Consider the following 20,698-nt stretch of genomic DNA (forward strand, 5'->3'; position numbering starts at 1 on the left):
GCGGGGACGCTGGAGAGAGCAACCTGGTATTAATATGACTGCGTCATCATTTCTTGTTATACATGGATATATGAACACTGAGGATTTTACTGTTTAATATATTTATGCTCCTCCGTTTTCTGCAAAACCAGGTTGGGTCACTCAGTAAGAGATATGTGCAGTGTGTTGAATATTTGATGCACCCAGTAACATGAAAGAAAGTTCACAGGAAGCTGGTTCTGAAGGGAAGCTGGTTACGAAAATCTTTGTTCAGGGGTGGATTGATTTATCGTTATTGTACAAACAGGGGAGACATTGAATGACACAAGGTTTTGGCAAATCAACTGCATGACGGTTTGTTTTCTCTCTGGTAACAACCTCAATTATATTTGTCTGACAGTTGTATATATTGTGTGCAGAATAATATTACATGAGCGACTGCATGAATTTCATGAATAAGAGGCAGGCTGGCTTGCAGGCCTGCTAGTTTATATTGTTATGGTAGTGTTTTGACTTGTTTGCAATCATTGCAGAATATCAAGTATAGGTAGTCTTGTGGTTCGGGCTGCACACTGGGGACAGTGGGGGGCAGTGTTGAATGTTCTGCTCTTTGCACAGTTGATGTCTGATGTACGGTCTTCTGAGCTGGTTTCGGGGGTTGTGCTACATTTTGGCAAACTGATTTCTTTTGTGGCATGCGTGAACTGTGGTGCTGTACATTGAGCAGCCATTGTAGCATCCGAGTTGTGAGAGCTCATGGACAAGGGATCTTCAAGGGAAACCCCCCGGAGACTCAGAGCTGCATCGTCAGAGACTGGCTCGGAGCGGGACTCTGCGAGTCTGAGCGAGAGCGAGAGTGCGAGAGAGAGAGCAAGAGAGACACCCCAGATGGACACAGACAGGGAAGCAGACAGAACAATCAGAGGGTAGAGGTGGAGGGAAATATACTTTAATTGCTAGAGGTCAGAGGTGGAAAATACATATTCATTGTATATCATCAACGAAGGGTCACAGGATATACGAAGGTCAACCAAAAGAAAGAGTGAAGAAATGGAAAAAAACGGCAAGGGTAAGGGTGTGCATTTGAATGATGGAATGACAATGAGCAAATAAGGGTACAGAGTTCCATATAAAGAGGCATTTTGCCAAAACTGACCAACAGTGACAGACACAGACAGGTTCAGAATTACACTAAGGACCAGATCACATACCAACAGAATGGCTACATATACAGTAATGTAATGGAACTGTTGCTTACTAGAAGACCTCATGCTTAAGTGACTACAGAAGCAACAGTTTTATTAACAAGCTTTTAGCTTTTAGTAAAATCAAGATGCTGATGATGTTTCATAAGTCACTTTCCTCCAGCAAATACTGGACAGAGGAAAGAAGGCCTGATGGGGTTGGTGGGATTTTCAATATTCATGCAGGGTTCGATTTGTAAAAAACAAGAAAAAAACAGGGGAGACATTTTCTTAACACACTTAAGCCATAAATCTACAGAACTTCTTCGTACAACAAAAAGTGAAGATAGACAACAAGCTCACAATGTGTCATGTCGCAATGTGAGCTTGAAGATCTGCTATTACAGCTATTTTTGAATCAATTCCCAAAAAGGGACACCAGAGTTAATGAGATTAACATACATTTTTAATTCAACTGTGATACTATGAGACCTAAATATCAGACATCCCAAAAGGAAATGCATTCATTGAATACAGTCTGACTAAGGGGGGGATAAGGGGGGATATCAAAAGGTATTAATTCCCCCCCACCCGCCCCCTTCTCCCCCAGCAAATCGAACCCTGGTCTTATGCCACATGCAGTTCAAGGATGATCTGAAACAAAAATATCTCACCTCACTTACCAGTGTCCATCTCCTCTACCTCCATATTACTGTATGCCAGGTATAAAAGACAGAACAAATCATGCACAACACCACTCAAAACGAGGAAACTCAAAACGAGGAAAGGGCATTCACGACACACAGATCTGTCAAAAAAGGCTATGCTCCTCAGGACTGCTCAAAATATGCGGGGGATCCAGTACCCATAAAGGTTGATAACCACTGCACTAGAAGTCACCTTGAGATAATGCTACGAAAGCTGGTTTGCTGGATCAATTGGAGCTCAAAATAACCAAAAAATAAACAAACGCTGCCTCGGCTACCCATGAGGTTGGTGATTGATTGTGGTGTTTAAAATGGCCTCTGGCTGTTCGGATTGCTATAAAAGGGAGAGAATAAATAACAACTTAAGAGAGGTTACAGCCTCTCATATGTCACTAGTGGTATGTATGTATGTATGTATGTATGTATGTATGTATGTATGTATGTATGTATGTGTGTATGTGTGTGTGTGTGTGTGTGTGTGTGTGTGTGTGTGTGTGTGTGTGTGTGTGTGTGTGTGTGTGTGTGTGTGTGTGTGTGTGTGTGCAACTATAAAAGGTCAGGATCAAACACTCCATAATCTCTAAGGTTGAGAACGAGACTGAAAGCACCTTAGAGGAGCTAGCGAGGCATCATTTTGTATTCACCTGTTTCCTAGGCTGTGTGTTTTCTACTTCCTGTCGATTTGATCCAATGAAATCCAATGAAACTGGTCAGATCACCAATGATATCCAATGAAATCGACAGGAAGTGGAAAACACACAGCCTAGGAAACAGGTGAATAAAGTCTGGAAATCTGAACAGGAAACTACCCCATCTGTATACGAAACAACAAAACACAAAGCATTTCTGCTTATACCTCCAGGAATGTCATTGCTTTATTTAAAGGCCCCAATTACCACTGTCATGTGTCGGGCGCCATCTGACCTAACGGCCTCAAACTTGCCATGTGTGTCCCATATGACCCGGGGGTGTGCACTGCAGGGAGGCAATTTGATCAGACCAATGGTTTCTGAGTAAAGAGAAACCATGGACATCTGTATCGGTCTGACCGCTGGTCTGCGGAGGAAGCAACTCAGATACTCTGATGTAAACTTCTCCCCATTGTATCTTGGTTATTTATTAATCTAATTTCTTTTTGTTTGTTTCTGTTTTCCTTTTTAGTTTTTCTCACATTCGTCGTGCCTGTGTTTTGTCATGTCCCATAAAAGTAAAAAAGAACCATGGTGATATGTTCACAATGATAACTAAACCTTATCTTATCTCATCTCTGTATGTCTCACCAATAAAAAAAACAAGTGGCAGCGTGTGCAATAGAAAGTACGAGAGCTGTGGTCATAGTGAAGGAAGCGAACGAAAGCGTCGGCACGAAGCAAAATGCGATGCGTGTGGAGCTGACAATGGGTAGAACAAGAACATCAGATGACAGTATTACACAATATTACACAATAGGTGAGGTGCGTATTCCCGACTTGCATCGTTCCCGATTTGCATGGCCCTGAATAGGCCTTGTTATGAAGCATTATAAGGAAAAGAAGCTTTGAAAACACTAGTACCCAAAGACATGGTTTTCATAGAAAGTGTTATCAGAATGGTAAAATGATCCGAATGTTTGCATAAGTACTGAATGTTGCCTGCAGAGAAGGAACTTGATAGCAGGCTGCATTACCCCTCTTCCTGTATTCATTGTGTACTGAAGCCAAAGACAAAGATTACTTATGACATGATCAATATGCATAATTTACCCCAACACTGAACACCCACTGCTGACATTCCCCTTAGTCTTTCAAAATGTATAACGCACACACGCACACCTGCCTCACATTTATTTGTTTGCTTTAACCAAAATCGCCCCCATCCAACAACTAATGGATCTATTAGCTGGGGGCCGACACGGTTTAATGAGCTGCCAGCTCTCTAATGTCAGGACTACTCATCCCTCCATTCCTCTCCTCCATATCTGGAAGAATGGTGCAGTGCTGTAGGACACACACACACACACATACATGCAAGCACGCACGGACACACACACACACACACACACACTTTAGCTGATTATATGGGGAAATGAAAAGACTGCGTGGAGTGCTCTGTTTTTTCAAGTAGGTTGTATATATAAGTCGGGTGACCGCCAGGAGTCCTTGAGGGGGCTCCAGGGGGTCCCCAGCAAAGCGAGGAACAGTAAACACTTAATACGTATTTTACATACAGTACATAATACATACATAAATGTTGTCTATTTTTGACAAATGTTGACAATTCTTGTCTTATGGGGGTCTCTGGCACAACATCTTTTAAAATGGGGGTCCACGGCCAAATACATATACATTTTGGGGTCCTTGACGTGTTTGAGAACCACTGGTATACATTTCCTATAGCCTGTAGTGTAGTGTATTACTTTGCAGAGTGAAATGCTCTGTAGAATGAACTTCTGAGGGCGATCAATGAGAACATAAGAGGCAGCTAATTGGTAGTTTGGTAGTTTGTCAGAGTTTGTCTGTGAAATGTGTGCATTTGGGCCCACTTACTGTGTGTGTGTGTGTGTGTGTGTGTGTGTGTGTGTGTGTGTGTGTGTGTGTGTGTGTGTGTGTGTGTGTGTGTGTGTGTGTGAAATCTATTCACATTTCTAGTTCAGTCTTGCATGGCTCAAGTTGAACAGAATTCAGTGTCTTGCTCTAGGGTCTAGGCTCACTCTTGTATACCAATGAGGGTATGTATTATCTGCATTGCATTCTGATTTAGCTTAGTACAGCTTGGCTAAATCAGGGGAAATCTTAAAGAATGGAGCCATCAATACCAATCTTAAAGAATGGAGCCATCAATACCAAGTATAATTGTATTCCATTTGTAGCAATAAATCTAATTTAAATGTCTAATTTATGACTTGAGTGTCCCTAACTGATAGTCAGGGCTAGTTCACAATCAAGGCCTTGAACAACTAATCTGTAACCTTGAAATGAGACTAGAGAGCAGTTTCATATTGAAAGACAAAACTAAATATTTGAAATACTTATAGTATACTTATGGTATACTTGCGTATAGTACTTACATTTTTAGTACATTTTGGAAACCAAAATGAAAACGAAAAAATTAGAATACACAAATAATTAGTACCTAGTACAAATGTTACACTTTACAAATAACATGGTCAAGGGTACCACGCTTTCCCCAGCCTCCCCAAGATCAGAAATAAAACAAAACACTACAAAAATAGATTGACAAATGATCATCGCTTTTCTGTCTTTCTGCCGGTGTGTCTGTCACATGATGATGTGTGTTAAGTGTTCAAGTGGACTGTTGGGTATCTGCAGCATCTGGCCATTTGATGCAATCGCAGCGTGTGAGAGGACAGTCTACACAGGGTCTGAGCACGAAGCTGCACACCTCCATGATTTTCTAACAGCCCTGCCTGGCTGGCTACCAGTCGTGGAATACAAGGACAGATGGGCTTAAGATTGGACTGGCAACATGTGGTCACTTTTCCCTCCCTCCGCAACTTAATAACTCAGTTAGGGAAAAGATACAAATTTACAGTATTTAAATAATCCAATTATACTTCCCTCAGTATGGAAACAAATCCATTCTTTTGTTAAAAGCTTGAACCCTGGCGCTAAGGGGTCTCTTTCTTGTAGGATACTTTACAGGCTTGAAATGATATCCAATGATAATCTGAAAAATGAAATCTACGAATAAGTATGGGAGGCAATTCTCGATTAAATACACCATAGTTCTATAAATCCCAGGCATACATTAGTAGAAGTATTTCACAGACTCCACTATTCAAAGTCCAGGCTTTATGCCATAATACCCCAACAACATCTCTCTTTTACACATAAAAGAGAGAGATGTTGGGGTATGATGGCATAAAGCCAAACAAGAGACCGGAACTCTTACCCATGAGTTTTGGTCCTGACCCAAGTTAAATTCATTTGGACCCTTATATTTGGCGTTATATCAAATGGCCTTTGATAAATCACACTACATCCACTACTTGCTTAATTCTTCGGATCAGTGATAGTAAATCTTTCCATGAATACATTTTGAGGGGTTGGTCCGGCCGGGTGTTGTGCACTTTCAAGAATCTCAAACCTACAGTATCTGGTGTGTGAAGGTGGTATTGTCACTACAGTGGCGAGGGAACGGTAATCGTGATTTTTTTATGAAGTGGGGATTGGCCTGTTCAAGAAACAATGTGGACTCTGCTCCTGTTTGTTTCTTTCTTTTTCTTGGGGTTGTATGTGTATTGGGTTTTATGTTGTTTGTTTGTTTCCTTTATCCCTTGTATTTTCTGCATTTAGATTGTATGTGATATTGTGCTAATTTGTATCTTGTTGATCGAGACAGTTTTATTTTCTGGTTTATCACTGCATTTAGCCCATAACCTGTAAACATGAAAGTCATAATGAATGCATTTTGAGGGGCAAGCCATTTCCCTAATATGTACACTGTTGTCCAAATGGAACCTGGGGAATATGCTTCATATTATCACCATATTTTGCTATACGTTTACGAACTCTTCCTGAAAACATGACAACACCTATTTGATAAATGGACAGTTTAGAGTGCCATCCCATGCACTTGAAAATATAAAATATAAGATTTGATTATATTTGAGTCCAATGTATGTTTGCAGAAAAGAAAACGTTAGGAAAAACATTGCATCTGTCCTTCAATAAAATAAAAAAGGAATAGAAAAGTACAGAACTACAGAAGAGGGCAAGTCCGTTGCTACGGTGATCAGTAGGCCCACTGTGTTCTTGAAGCTACTCTGATCACAAAACTATGAAACAACCTTGACATTCACAGAGATTGTGCATGCTGACCGCACTGTCAAGACCACAATAAGCATGGACTATGCATGTGCAAGTGTCAGTGTCAAGTGAAAGAACAATGACATCCGTTCCCAAATATACTGTAGGTATTGTGTAGTTGGAGTGTAGTATGACCTTGTATTAAGTGATGCAGCACAGAAGCACGCGTGGCTGCGCGCGTGCTTGCACACACAAACAAATTTTAAAACTAAATTACCTTGAGAAGGCATCATCAAGGCCATCATCCACATCCTGTTGAGACACAAAAGACAGGAATCAATGCATACATCCACAGTGTACCCATCGACCTCTATTGTCACATTTTAATCAAATGACACTTAATAAACAAGTCACAGAGCCACAATTGAATATTGCCTTTGGAGAAGACTTCAATTTTAGTATCAGTAAAGCAATCAATATTCATAAGCCCATTTTTCAGGATTTATGCTATTTGGCAATATACCGTATATCTGAATAATTGCATTCATACATGGCAGCAACATGGATTTTCTATAGCTAGAAGCTATGCCAAAATGTTTTTACATTTTCTCCAACAAACGAGACTATCAATCATAAAACCGAGTCAGCAGCAGGAGCAGTAGAGTCTTTATAATGATCTCGATATGGACAACCTGATGAGATGTGCATTAATCAAACAATTATCTTCCCCATGAATTAAACTATTTAACAGACCAGAGATGTTTTTTGTTAGGAGATCAGCATGTAAAATAAGAAGGGCTATGGTGCCACCTAATGTTAAGTGTCTGTAAATGAACAAAATACAGACTAGCTACAGATGGGAACTCTGCAGAGCACAGAGCTCCGACAGGTTAGGTGGCCTGTCCATAGCTGTGTAATGTCACTTTTTACTGCATAGTATCTAATCTAGAGTATAAGCTATACCCTCCTTCTTTGCTTATCTCTGTGCCTGGACTGCTTCAACGGAACAGGATCTGAAGGCCTGGGGGGCACTTGCATGGCAGATGACATCAAGAGTTGGTTGTTCATAGCTACAATGGAGTCTGTACTAATGTATGGGGCCGAGACATGGATGCTAAGAGTACAGCCATGGACAGCGTCTACACAAGAATGCTACGAATGGCACTTGGGGTCACATGGGTGGACCACATCAGAAACCTGGACCTCTACAGGGGCCTCCCACATGTCACAGACAAGGTCAGAGAGAGAAGGATGAGGCTGGCTGGGCACTGGGTCAGGCAACTGGAACTGGTGGCAATTAAACTGACAGTGGGAGCCAAAAGGCACAGTCAGTAAGGGAAAGAGGCACACCACCTACGTAGACACACTGCAGCGCAACAGCAGAGCTAACAACACTGCAGAGCTGAAGACCCTGATGTTAGACAGGAGGGTGTGGAGGGCAGCGATTCGGCTGATGAAATCGATTGTCAAGCACTATACTGTAGCACAATTAGTTGTCAAATTCAAAGCGAAAAACCTTTCACATTGCCTGCATGGCAATGCTGGGACACAACCCCAGATTGAAGACGCCTACCGCAACCAACTTTAACATACTTATATCAGCATGACACTTTATGCGAGGAGACGGGTGATCATGATTAGACAAGGATACTGTTTAAATACCAGGATATATGGACCGGACAAAAAACATGGAAACATGAACCAATTATTTACAAATGCCTTTCATAAATAACCAATAACCTGTCCAAATGTGCACATGAAGAACCAAAGGACAGCCATAGGTCTGAGAGTAGTAACTAATGAGCTGTGTCCTACCCAGGAGTCATGTTTGATGGGTCGTCTCCGTGTCGGGTTGCTCCGAGGTGAGAGTGAACTGAGCGAGGCAGAGAAAAACGGCCGCCTGGGCTTCTCCTCCAGTCCAGTTGGCTTTTGTTTCTCTGAATCGGAGAGAGGCGGTGGGCATGGATGTGAGAATGACAGAGGATGGGGAGGAAAAAGAGAAAAGAGAGAGGGACGGATAGAACAAGGAAATCACAAGCGAGCCGCAGGGGTAGACAGACAAAGACAGACAAACAAAAACACATAAAGACAGATACAAGGATAGCAGAGGTGAGAAATGGTGGAGCAGAGAGCAAAGATCTTCGAGTCTGTACGTCTCCAGCACATTAAGAGAGACATCAACTCAAGCCTGTGGCATTTGCTTCTCTGTGCAAGGCTGCATTTAAATCATGCTCTTTTCTCAACTGACTGGCTCTTTCATGTTAAGAGCTTCCTCCTCCGTCCTCAAGCCACCACCACTGGGAGAAGAACAACTTTTAATTGGGAGGAAATTAAGAGGGTACGTTTCTCAAATAACAACAATCTGAACTTCAGCGAATAGATTATTAACTCCAATTTTGCAGACAAGGTCAGGCCTGTAAAGATTCCCCGCTCCGCTAATGAGTATGAAGCTGACAGTAGTAGCATATAACAATCAGGTTATTTTTGGCACAGAGTCTGATGAAAGACCAACTTTAAATGTGTATGAAAGAGGCTTCAGGGCTAATCTATAAGGGAGACTATTCTTAGCACAAAACCAAATTAAAGGTAATGTCAGCTCCTGACGTGACTGACAAATATCACATTTATCTTATCAGGTTTTGTCTCATGGGCTTAGGGGTGGGGTTGATTACTTTAATAATGATTTATTTTACTTTTAATAATAATTTATTCATGAATCCTGGATCATTCAGATTCATTAAAACCCAGTGATTATGAAGTTAAACTAATAATGTATTCTAATGTAAACATACCAGTAGGAATACTATTGTATTTGTTCATTTTAGATGGTTAATATAAAGGTTATGCCTGCGATGTCAAACACACAAGCCTTAAATTATGTATTAATCTTTTTCTGTAGTATTTCACTGTGGTCGTTGTTATCTACATACAAACAGTTTCTGCTCAGCCATATCTACTGTACTCAATTTAGCAGAGGTTAATATTTCTCCCCCTTTCTCTCAGAATGACAAAGAATATTATTATTATTATTGAATATTATTAACTGCATACATATTCTTTATTGTAATAGCTATTATTGATTGACATCAGAAAAGAATATAGCATCAATTTCATTATTTCTTGGCATCAGTAGTTCACTTTCAGGGAAAATGTAAGATTAGAACAATAATTCCCCTTATAGCATAATACTATTTGCTAAGGTTTCCCTGTTCATCTATGGAGAGAGAATGTGCATCAGAAGAACAAATAATAACTGACAATGTGTGTCAGAAGAACAAACTATACCTGCTGATACACAGTGTGTATCTGACGTCTCCATCTGTCCTTCACTGGTTGCACAAGTACAGCATGTCCTGCTCTTTTTACCTTTATCTAGGGAGAGAGAGGAAAGACAATGTTCTGATTACTGAATGTCAAACAGACTGGGGCACGCCTATATTTGATAATAATTTTGAGATTACCTTGTTTCCTTGTTTAATTAGTGCTTGCAGAAACACTGCAAGCGAGCAGCATTGGATGCTTGCTTGCAGGGTTTCTAAGAACTGCAACTCTCAAACTTAGGCCTGATTTATATTTAGTTGTGCGACACATTTCTTTAAAAAATGTTTTTTCTAATTATTTATTAGTGCCGCAGGGGAAATTCTGTTTTCAGTTTCACCCAGTTGATGGCTGCTCAGATGGCAAACCGGTGACATTCTGATTACCAGACAGCATCACTACCCACTAAACTATGGCCACCCCAAAAAAGCTTGCACAACCAAGTATGACTCAGGCATTGCATGGTAACATTCCCCCGATTAGACAGACAGACATACCTTCCTGAGCAACCTCCCACAGATCCAGGGCTACTTTAAAGGCCTGGGCTACTGTTAACGTCACAGCCTGGGCCTAGGGAAATGAAAACGGGTAATGAGCGACATAAATGGATGGAGTCTCACAAAAAGCAACATACAGTAATGCAAACATTTTTAATATATTTTTTTAATCTCAAACAGACTTGGAAAATGTCATCTACAGCGGGCTTTCTCAAAGTGGGTGCCATGGCACCCTAGGGTCCTGTGACACAAGTCCAGGGGTGCCGCCCGCAGAATAATAATCGGAATTTACCAATATCTCTTCAGTTTAACCACTTAGACCCTCTATACTTAGTAAAACTGACTCAAGTTGCACTGTCCTTGGGTGCGTTCTTTTTGATACACCAAATCTCTTCAGAAAGAATAGCAGATCTACAAGCTCACAATGCGTCGATTGTCAGCTTGTGGATCGGCTATTTTTGCAAGATGTTCCCCCCAGAATAGGGGCAAATCAAGTGGTTAAATGTCAAGTATAAAATTATTTGCAATCTGTCCTAATGGAAATGGATATTCTCTCAAGTTTTCCTTATGACACACTGTATCTTAGGGGGAAAGATTTACGTACTTATTTATGTATACGACATAATGTAGGTGCTATGAAGTATTATTTACTAATTCAGGGGTGTAGTGGATTAAAAAGTTATTTACAGGGGTGCCCTGAGCCAAAAAAGTTTGAGAAACACTGATCTACACCACAGTATGCATTCATTTTGTCACAAGTACTATATAGTAATTCCTTTGTAGGTACAGAATAGATTTTAAACTTGCATTCATTTATGAATTAATTTTAAAGCCCTACAGGTTAAATAAGGCCACAATGTTTTCCAAATTAATTAATAATTGACCATTTTCCTAAATGGCTGGATTGTAAAATAATAATACATTTCCCTAGAGTAAATATGAGGTAACCTTTAAGCCTTAAAGCTTATCTCACATTACTCTATCCCTTAAAGTTTAAGGGATCACTGTTACCACAAGATGGAGCCACACACCACCTACTGTATGACTAAAATGTACCAAACTCATGACAAAATTGCAACAGAAAAGTTTCAAGGTTGCTTTGAACTTACAATCTTCTTCTTTTGGCAGAGGAATGCGTGACACTCCAGTGTTTCATTGAACTGGCTCTGAGAAACGTATGCAAACACCTTGTCCTGAGTTTTGTCGGCTGTGCAGTAGGAAATTCTGGAAGAGAAGATTTAATTAAATGTATTTTTTTAACGTTTACTTACAGAGGGTAAGGTGACTGATAACACCCTGTCATGCATGACTTTTTGGTGTGAGGAAATCCACCTGAAAACAGGAAGAACATGTCCACCCAACTCCACACAGAAAAGCCCCAGGCAGACTCCAATCAATTCTTGCTGCTAACCACTGAACCACTTTGGTACCCAAAAGATGAGATGTGAAACAAATTGCTGCATTTACAGTGATACATGTATGAGACATGCAGTATACAGTGCACATACTGTACTATAGTGTAAAAGATGCACACAGTTATATTGGCTATGACTTTGTGCGATGTGTTATTGACCCCAACAACCTCTTCCATGGTGGCTAGACTGTCTTTTATTAAGGTTTGTAAGGTTGTATAACTTGGTTCCTGTGCCCAAACCTGTTGCATATGCATAAGCAAACCAATCACAGCATGATGTGAGGAGAGGTTATGAATATTATGCAGATTGACTTTCACAGATGGGGATGACAGATCGGAGCAATAATGAACAGCAGTGATATCCATGAGAGATGCTTCAGGCTACAGCTGAGGCATTTTGTATTTAATACACTCAGACAACGTGCATGCTTTAAGCACAAGCCACTATATAGCATACATTCACTGTACCATCTTTCAACAAGTGCAATATGAGAGTGCAGAGAGTGCAATGGGAACATTGGCACGAGAGGTGAGAATGCAAGCAAAAAAAAGCAATTGAAATGCACACAACATAATATTATTGCAACCAAATATCCAAACTATCTGGGTTTCTGCTATGTGTGCTGGAAAACATAACAGAAAATTGATCTTTCCCATGCCTATTATTTCACTGCAGCAACACACACACACACACACACACACACACACACACACACACACACACTGATATTAGACTGGATCTAATATCTGGCTTTCACAAAATCCAATTGTCTGCAAATCCATTGACAGCCACGGCCTCTGGTTTCAAATGGCCATCTAAAAACAATGTAGACAAAGCGTGCCAGGCTGTTCTCTCACCCCTGACAGCTTGCTCGTGTCCACTGGACCGAAGAACACCAAGCTGATGAATTAGTTTTCCTTTTAGGTGGGCTATCAATATTGACCAATAATGCATAAGGTCTTAAGGTTTTGCTTCCCTCGATTCATGGATTTGACTGGAAGTCTGGTTTGTGTCCTTGCATACTAGTCACGGGGAGGGTTGAACTTGACCTTATTCTCAGCACTGTGCCTAATTTATTTTAAGCATCACAAGGCAGAAAGTAGGCATATGAATTCTCTCATAGTCCCTGGGTTGATTTTTTCTTTTACGGTCCAGATGTTATTTTGATTACACTTATTGTGTAGTATGTTTACTCTAGGAAGCTATTACTTTTCTGCTACAGTATATTTATTATCAAATTCACAGGATATGGCGAGCAGGAATAATGAATTATTTATGTGTCTAGCAAGGCTGCAGTCAATAATTTCGTAGACTGTAAGGAAACCAACAGACTTTGAACACCACACTTCAAAGGGGGGGCTTCAAAATGCTGCTTCTGCAAACAACCATGAAATAACTAGCCGTCATGTCTTTCTCTCATTTTGGTAAATGTTTGCGGCTTGCATCATTGATGCGTGACCCATATAGCAATGCCCAGGACACCCAGCACCGTGTTTCCCCCTGTTCTGCGCTGTGAGTCAATGTGTACATTTGCTGCTTAATTGCATAAGTGAACTGGCATAAAGTTGGAAGGGATGCCCTATATAAGTTAGTGATATAATTGAAATCATACTTTGTAACATTAATTTTAGTATTCTTTCTGGTGATGCCTCTTGTAGCTCCATTGTCATTATAGCATTACAATGCAAAAAAAACTTGTCAGAAAGAGAATTTATTAACTGTAAAATACATACTGTCAGTAGTCAGTGAGCTCTGTGGAGCGGACCGAAGCTATGGGAAGCAAGCTATAACTTTTGGATATCAGGAGGTGGCGCTAGAGTCAAGTAATACTGATCCCTAATTACAGGTCAGACCTGTGTCAATTAATTTCATGTGGTAATGCGATTTAGAGCAATATTAACATCACATTATACTGTAGTTTGCAAGCTACTACTATACTGTGCCCATCCCGCCTAGTCAGAAAATTACTCTGTGAAATTACATTAACTGATTAAGTTGACATAGTTCACACATTTCCAAAATAGTGTTAATTCGTTATGCTTGTCAACTACATACACACCCACTAACATGAATGCATTCCATCACATTTTTGGCTCCAGTTTGCCTCCCAGTAGCCATGGTCTGATACAGGGAGTGTATTGAAGAAGGAGAGGTCAGATAAGTCATATTCTGCAATGTTAAAACCTAGTTGCAACTCCTAGTAGTTAAATCCGACTGATTCATTCAAATTCGATTGGTTTGTGTTGACGCTATGTGATTTCTGCCCAGTGCTCTGAATGTCAGAGTGAATAAATAGAAGAAAAAAAAAACAGCATTGCAGAACCAATGCAAAGACTCCAAACTGAAATCAAAACTCATCTTTGTGGTGGCATTTGCCAGACCCAGGGGGTCGGCCTACAGGAGGCTTTGTCTGTCGGTCTGTCGGTCTGTCTGTCCCTTTTTTCCTCCCCAGCCATTCAGGAACGCTTCAGATTTCAACCACCAGGGGCAACAGAGCAGGTCTGGACTTGCTACCATTTGAAGCAGCAGTGAATGGGGACACTAACAAACATTGAATTACCTTTAATTCAACTGGTTTAAACATGTGCCATGTAACTTTATGCAATTTTGTTGTTCTACATAACTTATTTCAGAGCTTTATTACTACAGCATACTACAGCAGCATAGTAAATTACCTAAACTTATGATGGATTCAAAGCCCTTCTGCCCATATTCTGTGCACTGACTGACAAGGGACAGGTGAATGTAATCACACTGGAAGGTTTGCTGGTCTAGCCTATACAGAAATCTACAACCAAATACCCCTATCCACAAAATGCTACACACACACACACAAAATGCCTAAAATGATTTATACTTTTTTTTAACCTATAAAGTGGTTTGTAGGTGTGTTGCCTACTAGGGATTTGTTCCTTCTGCGTCTGGCAGAACCAAGTCTCCTGGTCTTGTTTATGTTGAAGTGCCCCTGAAAATGTGAGTGATGAAAACTACATCATTCTGAAAGTAGCTAAGCAACTGCCCAACACTGGTGTGTGGAGGTTAAGTCAATCCCCAGTTGCCCTAGTGTGGCCTCGCATCTTCAAAAAATTGCCAGGATGGATTTTTTAATTGGGCATGAGAGCATGCAGCGCTAGTGGGTATTCCTGCAATCAAGGCCTCGGTCATGGTCAAAGGAATAGAACAGAGGGGTGTCCTAGACAGGAAATGAGTGGAGGGGTGATAAAGAAGAAAAGATCAGAGGAGAGAGAGAGAGGGAGATCAAACACAAGGATGATTCCCTTGGCCTGTGGTCTGGTGCAGCTGATAAGATGGATCAGACGGCGAGTGGAGCCACACACGTGTATGCACATCAACACATGTACACACACACAGCACACAAAGCCCTTCCTCTCAGAGTCTGTGCTGTAAACACCGTCCAGACGTATAATGTTGACGGTGTAATCCTCAGTGGCATGAGACCCAATCTATAAAGGCTCCTATCGAGAAGAAAGAAGCCTGCCAAATACAATCACAAAAAAGTGGTAGAATCCTAGAATTCTGCTAAAGGGCAAGCTCTCCGTAGTATACACAGCCGATAATGGACAGTCTTTGCTGAAACCACTCGTTACCGGCTTGAATCGATCGAGTGTGAGGCTTACAACAGCTACAGTACACAGTGAAATCCATAGTGTTCTTTCAACTTAGTGTCCATTTGTACACTCTCAGAGCTAAATGATCACAATGGATTTTACTGTGTAAGAGCTGAGAATTGCTTGGTGTAATCACGCAGGGGAGTGCAGGCACCGGACGACACACAAATTGACCTAGATAGTAGGCATGTGAAAATAGGTGAAAACTGCAGCTCTCTCCCTTCAAGGCAAAAGAAATGCCTTGGCTTTGTCTGAGGCTTCATCAAAAGATTCAGTCATTTCATTTGGATGATAATAATTTGATCTATGTCATCAAACCAGTATAAGGCAATACCCTATTAAGTCATCAATGCTCAGAATGTTTTATAGAAAGTTCCTTATGAACTGTGGTAATTAAAGCATGTTATCTCTATGACAATAGGATCTCTATCAAGCCAGTGAACGCAGCTGTACAGCATGTCAATACAGCTTACTTAACGTAACATACTGTACTTGTATGACCAAAATCAATTGCAAATTAGGACATCATGCAGACTTACTGATGCATGCATGCAAGGTCACATTTCAGGTACCCTTACAATGTCAAGGTAGTATTACATAATGTCAGTATGTATTCTGATATAACAGACCAGGCTTTTTATTTGAGTGCAGTAAAAGAGTGTACCCCCCCCCACACTAGTTTTTTTTAAGACATCACTAGTGTGTTTTAGTCAGTGTGTGTGTGTGTGTGTGTGTGTGTGTGTGTGTGTGTGTGTGTGTGTGTGTGTGTGTGTGTGTGTGTGTGTGTGTGTGTGTGTGTGTGTGTGTGTGTGTGTGTGTGTGTGTGTGTGTGTGTGTGTGTGTGTCATTCAAATTGGATATGAATTAAAGGTAGGGTAAGGGATTTTCTTTGATTAAATTAAGTGTTAAATAGCTCTATATTCTGATAGTACTCATTGCTATAGAGTGTTTGTTGAGTAAAAGGAGTCTCCTTGTCTCTCCAGCTCAGAAGAAAATGCATTTTCGTTTCAGTTTCAGTTTAATTTCCAATTTTATCCAATCAGGATAGAGAACTCAATCAGGATATAGATTAAACAAGTGAAATTGGAAGTGATGACACTAAGGCAGGCAAAATTGGAACTGGAACACTATGAAAATGAAGCTTAAAAATGGGTACTTTGTCCTGATTGGCTGAGATTTTGACACCTACCGGAAAATGTATTTTCTGTTTATTAAAGAGCTGGAGAGACGGGGAGACTCCTGTTACTGAACAAACACTCTATAGCAATGATTACTATCAGAATATAGTGCTTTCACCTTTTAACAAAATACTTTTTGTTTTAACCCAAATATCACTTACCCTACCTTTAAGCATCAATACGATAGTTTTGTACAGGCTACATGACTTACCTGTATATGGACACATTCTCTATGAGATCTGTGGTCTCCGTGTCTGTGAGGAGGATTCCTTTCGGTGAGACAGTCAGGGTAACTTTACGAAACTTCTTGGCACCAGCTCTGGCCTGTTGATATGAAATATGACACATTGTGAGATTCTGTAGGACTGTCCCTTAATATCCAAATATTTGGATACTTGTTTTAATCACTGCACAGCCAGATCATATCTGCACACATTACAGAGTGCAAAAATACATGAGCAGTGTACAAAACTGCTTTAAAGGAGAAATGTTGAGTCACTGAAATCTTATTTTTACATGCCTAGATCATCAACAATGGCCTACAAGTTGCACGATCTCGAACACACAAATAAAAAACACTTTCTACGAATCAATTCAATGGGCTTTATTGGTATGAGAAAATGTATCTTTATCTTACACATCTCTTGTGAAGCAGTAAAGTAAAAAAAAAAAATCCATCTGCTGGTGAGGCAGTGGCCGGTTTACAGTAGGTATCTCTCTAAATGGACATAGCGATCTTTATGAATACTTTTCCTATAAGTGCAAAACTATTTCACAAGAACTTACATGCATTATCTACTACAATACAATGCCAATGAAAACTACAGTATGTCATCAAGTGATGATTTCAGCTCCGCTTTATAACACTTTAAGTGCTGGCCTCTGCGAATATCACAATCTCACCACAAAGAACCTTGATTTGATTTGTTGGCAAATTAATATTATAATGGATGTTCAAAAAAAATCTCTGAAAATGAACAGAATATCTAGGTATAGGCTAACGTTTTGATGGCCTGCACCTGCAATAAAAAGAAAAAGTAACATTACCAGCCAGACTATCTACTTTTATAGATTCAAGTGCTCTTGAAATATTGTCAGGGGCACTTGTTCAATGGCATTTTGATTATGACTGCGCATCCTGGTACACTAGCATCCCAAAGCTCCTTAAAAATAAGCTAGAAGAGTACAGACCTTGCAAAAATAAATGAGTTAGGTTGATTTGTAAACTCCACCACCCCAGAACACAATCTTCTCTCTGCTCATTTTATTAGCCTCAAGTGGCTTAGGGTGTTGGAGAGAGTATCACATTTTAAAATGTGTCTGGTTCACAGGATTGTAAACAAGGTGGTAGCCAAATATCTAGTCCAGACATGTCCCAAAGTCTGACCCAGGGGTCAATCATGGCACCAGGGCAGATTTTAAAGTCCAGACATGTCCTAAAATGTATTATTTATGACATTATTGAAAAGTCTTGAAATTTACCTGGGCACTGTGGGCAGATAGGCCGTTTCTCTGTAGATTCATAACTGTCTGTTCCTTGTGTTGTCTCATTGTCAAGATGTGTAAGAAAACTATTTTTATTTTATTTACATTTTTGTGGAGACCTTTTCACACCTGGTTACATTTGGCTACACTGCCATTTGAACAGACAATTTATTGGACAGTGCACTGCATGCTAGAGCTGTCCCCGAACCCTGTTTTTAGGATTCGAACTTTGGCCGAGGTTTTCGAACGGACGTTCGAACCATCGTTTTTAATGAATTAATAAATAAAGTGATGGTTCCAAGGTCGAACCATCGAAGGACGCTCGAACCATCTAAACGTGCCTTTAACCAAGCTGCAATTCATTATAGATCCTATGGAGGGGGGGGGGGCGACATCGCATAGTCTAAAGGTTTCATAACGCCTAAAATTCATTGAAAGGATTTAAGGATCAAACAAGATAAGTTATTTCCTAAATTAGGATTTATTGCTTCGAACGTTTGGGGACAGCCCTACTGCATGCATGTGAAAAAAGGCTGTAAATGTAAAACAATAAAAAGGTGTTTTTGTTTTATTCACAGCACAGATGAGTGGCTTACATTTGGCTACACTGCCAACAAAAGACAATTGATATTGCATGCACTGCAGTTATTATATTTTTTTGTAATGCGATGCATTTGTATGGACCATTTGTTATGGACCAAATGCACAGTATGACAGGAGATGCAGTCAGCCCTAAGGTATTTTCATGTTTTCAAATACATGTATGGCCCCCATTGAAAAAAGTGCAGTATGTGCCTCATATTTCAAAATACATTTTTATTTGATTGATGAATGGTACAAACTACAGTTTACTGAGAGGACCCCCCTCCACCATCTCATGACCTGGTCAGCGGTCTGATACAATAAGTTCAATTATTGCATTCGATTATTATGATTAAAATGCCATTTGCTATATAGAGTATCACTGAAAAACGGTTCAACCCAGTTGAATACATTAATTAATTCAGCAGTTTCTATTAAAAACCTATGCAATTGTAAGTTTCATTTCTTACACAAACGTGTTGTTTTGCAACTCAACTGACTGAACGGATATATTCAGGAAGTGACCTAGTTCATTTCATTCACCCCAAAAAACAATGGTACAATCGACATTCAACAATGGGTTACCTAGCAAGTCTTAAGTCCATTAGCTCCATTGTTAACTTCAGGTCCTCCATAAAGTAAGTTAGTTGCGTTGGTTCCTTTTACAGTGCCCATGTTGTTCTTTGCTATTTTAATTGTGTAGCACAGTGGTTCTCAACCAGTGGTCCGGGGACCACCAGTGGTCCTTTTTATCTCAAATCTTTGCTTCTGGGGGTCCCTGGCACAAAACAGTTTCAGATGGGGGTCCGTGGGCAAATGTATATCAATTTAGGGGTCCTTGGCATGAAAAAGGTTGAAAACCACTGGTCTAGCACATTGAAATTGTATGAAGGTATTTAGTATTGATTATATTTTTCTCTCTGCATTGGTCAGGACAAAGCTGGTCAGTAAATGTGACAACAAATAAAAGATAAAAGATTAGACCTCAACAGTGACTGCAAAGCAAATCTGAAACAGGCTGCTTGAGGTGTCCCAGAATGAAATGTGGGGGAATCATAAGAGGTGGCAGAAACACTGGTATGTGTGTCTCACAATGAGAATTGGAGGTCAGGCTGACAGCCACTGAAACATTCAGCTGCACCTGAGACATCAGACAATGAGAATGACACTGACCTCCTGCACTGCAAAATCCCCAGTGTCACTTAAACCCTTACGGGTTCATTTTTACACACTCTTGGGTTAAATTGACACTTGGGATTTTGCTGTGTACACCCACTTGATTAAACGGCAAATAAACCCTTTTTTTCCTTGTGTCCAATCGATTTCAGACAAAGAATCAATAGAGTGACAGACAATGAGAAAGAGAAAAAATAATTGAGAGAGAAAGAGACCCAAAATGCACAGGCACAACAACAAAAGGTATTTATGTTTACAGGGGGACCCAAAACCAAAGAGGCTGACAGTGGCCAGAGGAGGAAGGAGGAGAACATCATTGCTGAAAAACAAATGGAAAATTAAGAAGATCAAGGAGGACAGGAATAGTGCCATGTCTTAATGGCAGAGGGGCCAGTGTGAGAGATGTTAGCATTATAATGTAATGTAATGAGGGAGCAAAAGGGTGGCAGCTTGCTTTTGTCTGCAAAGAGATAAGACACCAGATGTGTTCTGCCTTCGTGTTAACCCATTCACACCGGGTGACATTTTTTAGATTTCTTTGGCTATTCAAAAATAGCAGATATACAAGCTCATACAAGCTTGTATATCTGCCATTTTAGAAAAATCTTGAAAATTTGTGCAAATCTTTGAATATATATATTTTTAAAGCGAACATTTTTAACTCAAATCTTTGCTTCTGGGGATTCTACAAATCTCTTCTAAAGCCTAACAGTTTTTTGAAAAAACTTATGTTGCTATAATATCAGTGGTTCTCAAACCTTTTTCATGTCAAGGACCCCCAACATTATATGTATTTGGCC

General features: G+C 40.2%; 1 protein-coding gene across 1 annotated transcript in view; it reads right to left on the bottom strand.

Moving 5' to 3' along the window:
* Positions 1-772: 772 nt before the first annotated feature.
* The window catches only part of LOC311063219 (low density lipoprotein receptor adapter protein 1), a gene marked incomplete at its 3' end in the record, with an annotated part of 48,618 nt that continues 28,692 nt past the window's right edge, over positions 773-20,698 (bottom strand). Inside the window, exons 3-10 of the mRNA XM_084082505.1 lie at positions 16,867-16,979; positions 11,543-11,657; positions 10,434-10,506; positions 9,904-9,990; positions 8,434-8,555; positions 6,896-6,930; positions 1,847-1,875; positions 773-819 (exon numbers count right to left, since the gene is read on the bottom strand). Coding sequence (XP_083938631.1) covers positions 773-819; positions 1,847-1,875; positions 6,896-6,930; positions 8,434-8,555; positions 9,904-9,990; positions 10,434-10,506; positions 11,543-11,657; positions 16,867-16,979 — 621 coding nt within the window. The remainder of the gene's footprint in view (positions 820-1,846; positions 1,876-6,895; positions 6,931-8,433; positions 8,556-9,903; positions 9,991-10,433; positions 10,507-11,542; positions 11,658-16,866; positions 16,980-20,698) is intronic.

The sequence above is a fragment of the Gymnoscopelus microlampas genome (genome assembly GCF_963454915.1).
Source record: "Gymnoscopelus microlampas genome assembly, chromosome: 16".
NCBI classification, from domain to species: Eukaryota; Metazoa; Chordata; class Actinopteri; order Myctophiformes; family Myctophidae; genus Gymnoscopelus; species Gymnoscopelus microlampas.